This window comes from Leucoraja erinacea, chromosome 7 (genome assembly GCF_028641065.1).
Source record: "Leucoraja erinacea ecotype New England chromosome 7, Leri_hhj_1, whole genome shotgun sequence".
Lineage (NCBI taxonomy): Eukaryota > Metazoa > Chordata > Chondrichthyes > Rajiformes > Rajidae > Leucoraja > Leucoraja erinaceus.
Window position 1 is genome coordinate 78,458,214 of NC_073383.1, and position 11,618 is coordinate 78,469,831.

Sequence of the window (11,618 nt, forward strand, 5' to 3'; positions counted from 1 at the left end):
GGAGACCAGCACAGGGGAAGGGGTATTAGATAGGAGGGAGGGGGAGGCGGAGGATAGATCTGAGGGTAGGATGGGAATTATTAAGCGGAGAGAATAGGGGGAGAGAAGGGGAAGGAGAGGAGAGTGGAGATGGAAGGAGGAGGGCCCCGGAGAGAAGGTCAGGGTCTATCGAAGATAGAGGAGGAGGGAATCGGGAAGGGGATATGAGAGGGGAGGAGGGGGGAGAGGAGATGAGCGAGGGAGGGATGAGAGGGGGAGTAGATTGAGGGAAGTGCAGTGGAGGGCAGAGGGAGGATAGATGAGGGAAGGAGAGGGGAGCGAGAGGAGGGAGATAGAGTAACACGTCCCTGAAAGAGAGGGAGCGAAGGAGGGAGGATGGAAAGGGAGGGGGGGAGGAGAGAGGAAGAGAGGGAGGAGGAGTGCGTGGAGAGGAATGAGGAGGAGGAGAAGAGGGCAGAGATTAGAGAGAGGGAGGAGGGAGGAGGATTTGAGTAGGAGAGGAGGAGAGGGGGAGGAAGGGAGGAAGGGGAAGAAAGAGGAGGAGGGAGAGGGGAGGGAGGCAAGTAGAGGGATGTGGAGAGAGGGAGAAGGGGAGAAGAGAGAGGAGGAGAGGAGGAAGGAGACCAGACCATGGGAGAGGAGGGAGGCAGAGGGGGGAGGTGTCGAGAGAGAATGGGAGGGGAGGGTCATGGTCTCCAAAGGTCTGAGGAAGGACATGAGTATGTTAGCTTTCATTGCAAAAGGATTTGAGTATAGGAGCAGAGGTTCTACGCAGTTCAGGGTCTTGGTGAGACCACCCTAGGAGTAATGCGTATACAGTTTTGGTCTGAGGATTATTGCCATAGAGGGAGTGCAGAGACGGTTCACCAGGACTGATTCCTGGGATTATCAGGACTGTCTTAGAAGAAAGACTGGATAGACTTGGTTTATACTCTCTAGAATTTAGGAGATTGAGAGGGGATCTTATAGAAACTTACAAAATTCTTAAGGGGTGGACAGGCTAGATGCAGGAAGATTGTTCCCGATGTTGGGGAAGTCCAGGACAAGGGGTCACAGCTTAAGGATAAGGGGGAAATCCTTTAAAACCGAGATGAGAAGAACTTTTTTCACACAGAGAGGGGTGAATCTCTGGAACTCTCTGCCACAGAGGGTAGTTGAGGCCACAGTTCATTGGCGATATTTAAGAGGGAGTTAGATGTGGCCCTTGTGGCTAAGGGGATCAGGGGGTATGGAGAGAAGGCAGGTACGGGATACTGAGTTGGATGATCGGCCATAATCATATTGAATGGCGGTGCAGGCTCGAAGGGCCGAATGGCCTACTCCTGCACCTATTGTCTATGTTTCTATGTTTCTCCCACGCCCAATTAATCTGGGCCAAAATGAATCGTCAAAGTGCAAGATGGAGTGACACACTTGAGTGGCGCACACTCACCCATCACACGGGCTGGTGCACTAACACGTCCCTGCACACCCGGCCATGTGTTCAGCACAATGGGGTTGGGAGAGAGAGATAGATTGAATGGCGGAAGTGGTCCTGATGGGCCGAATGGCCTGATTCTGCCTCCGGAACCTGCGAACTCGTGCACTGGGAGTCAGGACTCACCCACAAAGCACTGCTCCTTGCTGTTCCAGAGAGGGGCAGCCCGCACACCATTAGCCACCATCGCCAGGAAGGCCTTCTTTACCTGCGTACAGACCACACCATCAACGCCAGCCTCACAAGAGCTTGTCAACCCTGCCCGGCCCATCGCGGGCTCTGACCTCCCCTACCACCCAAGGCATCTACAGACAATAGACAATAGGCGCAGGAGTAGGCCATTCGGCCCTTCGAGCCAGCACTGCCATTCAATGTGATCATGGCTGATCATCCCCAATCAACCTATTTTCTAGAAATGTTTCTATGATATGGGGAGAAGGCATTCGGCCCTTCATAGAAACATAGACCGCCATTCAGGAGAGGGCCATCGGGTCTGAAACGTCACCCATTCCTTATCTTCAGTATGCTGCCTGTCCCGCCAGTTACCCCTAGTGATTTGTGTTACCTTCTGTATAAGGGCAGCATCTGCAGTTCCTTCCTACAATGATTCCGCTTGTCTACAAACAAAAGAAACATAGAAAAATAGGTGCAGGAGTAGGCCATTCGGTCCTTCGAGCCTGCGCCGCCATTCAATATGATCATGGCTGATCATCCAACTCAGTATCCCGTACCTGCCTTCTCTCCATACCCCCTGATCCTGTTAGCCACAAGGGCCACATCTAACTCCCTCTTAAATATAGCCAATGAACTGGCCTCAACTACTTTCTGTGGCAGAGAATTCAACAGATTCATCACTCTCTGTGTGTGAAAAATGATTTTCTCATCTCGGTCCTAAAGGATTTCCCCCTTATCCTTAAACTGTGTGACCCCTTGCTCTGGACTTCCCCAACATCGGGAACAATCTTCCTGCATCTAGGTTGTCCAACCCCTTAAGAATTTTATAGAAACGATAGTTTCTATAAGATCCCCTGACTCCGCTATCTTTAAGAGCCCTATCTAGCTCTCTCTTGAAGGTATCCAGAGAACCGGCCTCCACCGCCCTCTGAGGCAGAGAATTCCACAGACTCACAACTCTTTGTGTGAAAAAGTGTTTCCATTCTCTGTGAGAAAAAGTGGTTCACATGAGTCGCTGCCTCTTAAAGGCAGCCAGCATCGTTCACCACAGACCCACACCACCCTGGCGACGCTCTCATTTCACACCTGCCATTGGGAAGAAGGTACAGGAGCCTGAAAACTGCACCATCCAGGTTCAGGAACAGCTACTTCCCCACAGCCTTCAAGCTCTATCTTTATGAGTCGAATTCCTGGGATGTCAGGACTTTCATATGAAGAAAGACTGGATAGACTCGGCTTGTACTCGCTAGAATTTAGAAGACTGAGGGGGGGATCTTATAGAAACTAACACCAGTCTTAAGGGGTTGGAAAGGCTAGATGCCGGATGATTGGTCTCGCTGTTGGGGAAGTCCAGAACAAGGGGTCACAGTTTAAGGATAAGGGGGAAATATTTCAGCACCGAGATGAGAAAGCAATTTTTCACACAGAGAGTGGTTGAATCTGTGGAATTGTCTGCCAAAGAAGGTAGTTGAGGCCACACAGTTCATTGGCTATATTTAAGAGGGAGTTAGATGTGGCCCTTGTGGCTAAAGGGATCAGGGGGTATGGAGAGAAGGCAGGTACGGGATACTGAGTTGGATGATCAGCCATGATCATATTGAATGGCGGTGCTGGCTCGAAGGGCCGAATGGCCTACTCCTGCATCTATTTTCTATGTTTCTATGTTTCTAATGAACAAAACAGTCCAACACACACACACTAGGGACAATTTACATTTATACTGATGCCATTTAACCTACAAACCTGCACATATTTGGAGTGTGGGAGGAAACCGGAGCACCCGGAGAAACACATGGGGAGAACGTGCAAACTCTGCACAGACGGCGCCTGAGGTCAGGATCGAACCCGGGTCTCCGGCGCCGTGAGGCTGCACTCTACCCGCTTGCGCCACCGTGCCTGACTTGCCCCGTTTGTTGCGACTGCCCCAGTCTAACGCTCTCTGCCCCATCCCTCTCTCTCTCTCTCTCTCTCAAGAAGGGTCTGAAGCCCCCTGTCCCACTTAGGAAACCTGAACGGAAACCTCTGGAGACTTTATGCCCCACCCAAGGTTTTCGTGCGGTTCCTGGAGGTTTTTGTCAGTCTCCCTACCTGCTTCCACTACCTGCAACCTCCTGCAACCTCCGGGAACCGCACGGAAACCTTGGGTGGGGCGCAAAGTCTCCAGAGGTTTCCGTTCAGGTTTCCTAAGTGGGACAGGGGCATGAGTAAGGTTCTCAACAAGAAACGTCGCCTCTTCCTTCGCTCCGTAGATGTTGCCTCACCCGCTGAGTTTCTCCAACATTTTTGTCTACCCTCTCTCCAAGTTTGCGGATGACACTAAGCTGGGGGGCAGTGTTAGGTGTGAGGAGGATGCTAGGAGACTGCAAGGTGACTTGGATAGAATTTAGGAGATTGAGAGGGGATCTTATAGAAACTTACAACATTCTTAAGGGGTTGGACAGGCTAGATGCAGGAAGATTGTTCCCGATGTTGGGGAAGTCCAGGACAAGGGGTCACAGCTTAAGGATAAGGGGGAAATCCTTTAAAACCGAGATGAGGAGAACTTTTTTCACACAGAGAGTGGTGAATCTTTGGAACTCTCTGCCACAGAGGGTAGTTGAGGCCAGTTCATTGGCTATATTTAAGAGGGAGTTAGATGTGGCCCTTGTGGCCAAGGGGATCAGAGGGTATGGAGAGAAGGCAGGTACGGGATACTGAGTTGGATGATCAGCCATGATCATATTAAATGGCGGTGCAGGCTCGAAGGGCCGAATGGCCTACTCCTGCACCTAATTTCTATGTTTCTATGTTTCTCCTTCTCTCTCTCTCTCTCTGTCTCTCTCCCTCTCTCTCTCCCTCTCCCTCTCTCTCTCCATCTCCCTCTCTCTCTCTCTCTCTCTCTCTCACCTGTAAGGTCGTGTCGAACACCACAAGCTTTGAGCTGGTCGGGATGGCATCGTAACACTGATGCGTTTTCATGAAGTCCATGTAGATGTCAGCGTCTGGCTCTAACCCTGTGGGGAAGAGAAACGCAGTCAGGTCGCCCAGCGTCCAACGGCACACAGCACGGTGACGCAGCGGGTAGCGCTACTGCCTCGCAGCGCCAGAGACCCCGGTTCGATCCTGACCACGGGCGCCGTCTGTGCAGAGTTTGCACGTTCTCCCCATGACCCGAGTGGGTTTTCTCCGGGTGCTCCGGTTTCCTCCCACACTCCAAACACCTGCAGGTTTGTAGGTTAAATGCCTTCAGTATAAATGTAATTTGTCCCTAGTGTGTGTGTGTGTGTGTGTTGGACAGTTTTGTTGATTAGAAACATAGAAACATAGAAAATAGGTGCAGGTGTTAAGGGCTCGGACACGCTAGAGGCAGGAAACATGGTCCCGATGTTGGGGGAGTCCAGAACCAGGGGCCACACACAGTTTAAGAATAAGGGGTAAGCCATTTAGAACGGAGACGAGGAAACACATTATCTCACAGAGAGTTGTGAGTGTGTGGAATTCTCTGCCTCAGAGGGCGGTGGAGGCCGGTTCTCTGGGTGCTTTCAAGAGAGAGCTGGATAGGGCTCTTAAAAATTGCGGAGTCAGGGGATATGGGGAGAAGGCAGGAACAGGGTACTGATTGGGGATGATTAGCCATAATCACATTGAATGGCGGTGCTGGCTTGAAGGGCCGAATGGCCTACACCCATCGTCTATTGAGGTGCAGTGAGAAGCTTTTGTTGCGTGCTAACCAGTCAGCGGAAAGACAGCGGAAGGGACAAAAGTTGATTTGAGAATTAAGGGACAATAAAGGTTGAACAAGTTAGGTCTTTATTCTTTGGAGCGCAGAAGGTTAAGGGGGGACTTGATAGAGGTCTTTAAAATGATGAGAGGGATAGACAGAGTTGACGTGGATAAGCTTTTCCCATTGAGAGTAGGGAAAATTCAAACAAGAGGACATGATTTGAGAATGAAGGGACAGAAGTTTAGGGGGAACTTCTTTACTCGGAGAGTGGTAGCTGTGTGGAATGAGCTTCCAGTGGAAGTGGTGGAGGCAGGTTTGATTTTATCATTTAAAAATAAATTGGATAGGGATATGGACGGGAAAGGAATGGAGGGTTATGGTCTGAGTGCAGGTAGATGGGACTAGGTGAGAGTAAGTGTTCGGCACGGACCAGAAGGGCCGAGATGGCCTGTTTCCGTGCTGTCATTGTTATATGGTTTATACATGATGACAATCGATGCATTTACAGTGTACAGATCCATGATAAGGGAATAACATTTAGTGCAAGGTAAAGCCAGCAAAGTCTGATCAAGGATGGTCCAAGGCTGACCAAAGGGGCAGTAGTCATTCAGGACTGCTCTCTGGTTGTGGTAGGATGGTTCAGTTGCCTTTCTGTAATGGGGTGACCAGAATTGCACTCAATACTCCAAATGCAGCCGAAACAACATTTTTATAAAACGGAATAAAACTTATAAAACAGAATAATTTATTTATTTATTTATTGATGTGTGTGTGTGTGTGTGTTTATATATATATGTGTGTATATATATATATATATGTGTTGGTGTGTATATATATGTATGTGTGTGTATATATATATGTGTGTGTGTATATATATATATATATATATATATATATGCATGTGTGTGTGTGCGTGTGTATATCTATACAATGGTATATGGACACTAATGCAATTATCAAGAAAGCTCATCAGCGCCTCTACTTCCTGAGAAGATTACGGAGAGTCGGTTTGTCAAGGAGGACTCTCTCTAACTTCTACAGGTGCACAGTAGAGAGCATGCTGACCGGTTGCATCGTGGCTTGGTTCGGCAACTTGAGCGCCCTGGAGAGGAAAAGACTACAAAAAGTAGTAAACACTGCCCAGTCCATCATCGGCTCTGACCTCCCTTCCATCGAGGGGATCTATCACAGTCGCTGCCTCAAAAAGGCTGGCAGTATCATCAAGGACCCACACCATCCTGGCCACACACTCATCTCCCTGCTACCTTCAGGTAGAAGGTACAGGAGCCTGAAGACTGCAACAATCAGGTTCAGGAATAGCTACTTCCCCACAGCCATCAGGCTATTAAACTTGGCTCGGACAAAACTCTGAACATTAATAACCCATTATCTGTTATTAGCACTTGATCAGTTTATTTATTCATGTGTGTATATATTTATATAATGGTATATGGACACACTGATCTGTTCTGTTCAGTGTGTCCATATACCATTAAATACGTAAATACACACATGACTATGATATAGTTGGGATCACGGAGACATGGCTCCAGGGTGACCAAGGCTGGGAGCTGAACATCCAGGGATATTCAATATTCAGGAGGGATAGAGAGAAAGGAAAAGGAGGTGGGGTAGCGTTACTGATTAGAGAGGAGATTAACGCAATGGAAAGGAAGGACATTAGTTTGGAGGATGTGGAATCGGTATGGGTAGAGCTGCAAAACACTAAGGGGCAGAAAACGCTGGTGGGTGTTGTGTACAGGCCACCTAACAGTAGTAGTGAAGTTGGAGATGGTATCAAACAGGAAATTAGAAATGCGTGCGACAAAGGCAAAACAGTTATAATGGGTGACTTCAATCTACATATAGATTGGGTGAATCAAATTGGCAGGGGTGCTGAGGAAGAGGATTTCTTGGAATGTATGCGGGATAGTTATCTAAATCAACATGTAGAGGAACCAACGAGAGAGCAGGCTATTTTAGACTGGGTATTGAGTAATGAGGAAGGGTTAGTTAGCAGTCTTGTTGTACGTGCCCCCTTGGGCAAGAGTGGCCATAGTATGGTTGAGTTCTTCATTAGGATGGAGAGTGACATTGTTAATTCAGAAACAATGGTTCTGAACTTAAAGAAAGTTAACTTTGAGGGTGTGAGACGTGAATTGGCCAAGATTGACTGGCAATTAATTCTAAAAGGGTTGACGGTGGATATGCAATGGAAGACATTTAAAGACTGCATGGATGAACTACAAAAATTGTTCATCCCAGTTTGGCAAAAGAATAAATCAGGGAAGGTAGTACATCCGTGGATAACAAGGGAAATCAGGGATAGTATCAAAGCGAAGGATGATGCGTACAAATTAGCCAGACAAAGCAGCATACCGGAGGACTGGGAGAAATTCAGAGACCAGCAGAGGAGGACAAAGGGCTTAATTAGGAAAGGAAAAATAGATTATGAAAGAAAACTGGCAGGGAAGTAGCTCCAGAAATAGTGGATGCATTAGTAATAATCTTTCAAAACTCTTTAGATTCTGGAGTAGTTCCTGAGGATTGGCGGGTAGCAAACGTAACCCCACTTTTAAGAAGGGAGGGAGAGAGAAAACGGGGAGTTACAGACCAGTTAGTCTAACATCGGTAGTGGGGAAACTGCTAGAGTCAGTTATTAAAGATGGGATAGCAGCACATTTGGAAAGTGGTGAAATCATTGGACAAAGTCAGCATGGATTTATGAAAGGTAAATCATGTCTGACGAATCTTATAGAATTTTTCGAGGATGTAACTAGTAGAGTGGATAGGGGAGAACCAGTGGATGTGGTGTATCTGGACTTCCAGAAGGCTTTTGACAAGGTCCCACATAAGAGATTAGTATACAAACTTAAAGCACACGGCATTGGGGGTTCAGTATTGATGTGGATAGAGAACTGGAGACTGACTGGGCAAACAGGAAGCAAAGAGTAGGAGTAAACGGGTCCTTTTCACAATGGCAGGCAGTGACTAGTGGGGTACCGCAAGGCTCAGTGCTGGGACCCCAGCTATTTACAATTATATATAATGATCTGGATGAGGGGAATTGAAGGCAATATCTCCAAGTTTGCGGATGATGACACTAAGCTGGGGGGCAGTGTTAGCTGTGAGGAGGATGCTAGGAGACTGCAAGGTGACTTGTATAGGCTGGGTGAGTGGGCAAATGTTTGGCAGATGCAGTATAATGTGGATAAATGTGAGGGTGGCATTTTGGTGGCAAAAAAACGGGAAAGCAGGACTATTATCTAAATGGTGGCCGATTGGGAAAGGGGGAGATGCAGCGAGACCTGGGTGTCATGGTACACCAGTCATTGAAGGTAGGCATGCAGGTGCAGCAGGCAGTAAAAGAAAGCGAATGGTATGTTAGCTTTCATTGCAAAAGGATTTGAGTATAGGAGCAGGGAGGTTTATACTGCAGTTGTACAGGGTCTTGGTGAGACCACACCTGGAAGTATTGCGTACAGTTTTGGTCTCCAAATCTGAGGAAGGACATTATTGCCATAGAGGGAATGCAGAGGAGGTTCACCAGACTGATTCCTGGGATGTCAGGACAGTCTTATGAAGAAAGACTAGATAGACCTGGTTTATACTCTCTAGAATTTAGGAGATTGAGAGGGGATCTTATAGAAACTTACAAAATTCTTAAGGGGTTGGACAGGCTAGATGCAGGAAGATTGTTCCCGATGTTGGGGAAGTCCAGGACAAGGGGTCACAGCTAAGGATAAAAGGGGGAAAATCCTTTAAAACCGAGATGAGAAGAACTTTTTTCACACAGAGAGTGGTGAATCTCTGGAACTCTCTGCCACAGAGGGTAGTTGAGGCCAGTTCATTGGCTATATTTAAGAGGGAGTTAGATGTGGCCCTTGTGGCTAAGGGGATCAGGGGGTATGGAGAGAAGGCAGGTACGGGATACTGAGTTGGTATGATCAGCCATGATCATATTGAATGGCGGTGCAGGCTTGAAGGGCCGAATGGCCTACTCCTGCACCTAATTTTCTATGTTTCTATGTTTTTGTAGTCAATGCCTACTATGTTCTGTTGTGCTGAAGCAAAGCAAGAATTTCATTGTCCTTTCAGGGACACATGACAATAAACTCACTTGAATCTCGAATCTCGAACATGACTTGCCGACTTTAAGAAAGACACAAAATGCTGGATTAACTCAGTGGGTCAGGCAGCATTTGCCTGACACGCTGAATTACCATACAACCATATAAAAATTACAGCACGGAAAACAGGCCATCTCAGCCCTTCTAGTCCGTGCCGAACACTTATTTTCCCCTAGTCCCATCCACCTGCACTCAGACCATAACCCTCCATTCCTTTCCAGTCCATATACCTATCTATCTATCCAAATTACTCCAGCATTTTGTGTTTTTTTTTAGTAAACTAGCACCTGCAGTTCCGAGTTACTACTCTTATCATCACTGCCATAGACAATAGGTGCAGGAGAAGGCCATTCGGCCCTTCGAGCCAGCACCACCATTCAATGTGATCATCCCCAATCAGTGCCCCGTTCCTGCCATCTCCCCATATCCCCCGACTCCACTATCTTTAAGAGCCTTAGTGGCCAATGAAAGGATGAATATCTTACCATGGTGTGTTGGAAGGAACTGTGGATGCTGGCTTATATGCCCCAGTCCCACTTAGGAAACCTGAACGGAAACCTCTGGAGACTTTGCGCCCCACCCAAGGTTTCCGTGCGGTTCCCCGGAGGTTGCAGGTGGTTGCCGGAGGTTGCAGGTAGTGGAAGCAGGTAGGGAGACTGACGAAAACCTCTCGGGGAACCGCACGGAAACCTTGGGTGGGGCGCAAAGTCTCCTGAGGTTTCCATTCAGGTTTCCTAAGTGGGACAGAGGCACTGAAGATAGACACCAAATGTCGGAGCAACGCAGCAGGCCAGGCAGCATCAGTGGAGAAAAGGAATAGGTGACGTTTTGGGTCGAGACCCTTCTTCAGACCACACAACCTCGACCCCGAATCGTCACCTGTTCCTATCCCTTTTTCTCCACAGCTGCTGCCTGGCCCGCTGAGTAACTCCAGCATTTTGTGCCTATCCTTGCCGTAGAGTTCACTGAGGTACTCACCAACATTGTCAGGCAGAGTGTTCTCAAATGGGCCGCTCTTCTGGTCTGCAAACTGAAGAACAGTGATGGCTGGCGTTAGTATCGAACTGTTGAACCAAAGGAATGCACCAACCAGTGTGCAACTCCACAGATGCACAGGTTTCACAGTAGACAATAGACATTAGGTGCAGGAGTAGGCCATTCGGCCCTTCGAGCCAGCACTGCCATTCAATGTGATCATGGCTGATCATCCCCAATCAGTACCCCGTTCCTGCCTTCTCCCCATATCCCCTGACTCCGCTATCTTTAAGAGCCCTATCTAGCTCTCTCTTGAAAGCATCCACAGAACCGGCCTCCACCGCCCTCTGAGGCAGAGAATTCCACAGATTCACACTCTCTGTGTGAAAAAGTGTTTCCACGTCTCCGTTCTAAATGGCCAACCCCTTATTCTTAAGGTACACAAAAAAGCTGGAGAAACTCAGCGGGTGCAGCAGCATCTATGGAGCGAAGGAAATAGGCAACGTTTCGGGCCGAAACCCTTCTTCAGACCCGAAACATAGAAACATAGAAACATAGAAATTAGGTGCAGGAGTAGGCCATTCGGCCCTTCGAGCCTGCACCGCCATTCAATATGATCATGGCTGATCATCCTACTCAGTATCCCGTACCTGCCTTCTCTCCATACCCTCTGATCCCCTTAGCCGTCTCTGTGTGAAAAAAGTTCTCCTCATCTCGGTTTTAAAGGATTTCCCCCTTATCCTTAAGCTGTGACCCCTTGTCCTGGACTTCCCCAACATCGGGAACAATCTTCCTGCATCTAGCCTGTCCAACCCCTTAAGAATTTTGTAAGTTTCTATAAGATCCCCTCTTAATCTCCTAAATTCTAGAGAGTATAAACCAAGTCTATCCAGTCTTTCTTCATAAGACAGTCCTGACATCCCAGGAATCAGTCTGGTGAACCTTCTCTGCACTCCCTCTATGGCAATAATGTCCTTCCTCAGATTTGGAGACCAAAACTGCACGCAATACTCCAGGTGTGGTCTCACCAAGACCCTGTACAACTGCAGTAGAACCTCCCTGCTCCTATACTCAAATCCTCTTGCTATGAAAGCCAACATACCATTCGCTTTCTTTACTGCCTGCTGCAACTGCATGCCTACCTTCAATGACTGGTGTA

At 48.0% G+C, this 11,618-nt stretch overlaps 1 protein-coding gene across 1 annotated transcript in view; it reads right to left on the minus strand.

The window, feature by feature from the left end:
• Positions 1-11,618, minus strand: part of LOC129699130 (5'-AMP-activated protein kinase subunit gamma-1-like) — a 46,884-nt gene that overhangs the window by 31,974 nt on the left and 3,292 nt on the right. Inside the window, exons 2-4 of the mRNA XM_055638801.1 lie at positions 10,463-10,514; positions 4,538-4,644; positions 1,604-1,685 (exon numbers count right to left, since the gene is read on the minus strand). Coding sequence (XP_055494776.1) covers positions 1,604-1,685; positions 4,538-4,644; positions 10,463-10,514 — 241 coding nt within the window. The remainder of the gene's footprint in view (positions 1-1,603; positions 1,686-4,537; positions 4,645-10,462; positions 10,515-11,618) is intronic.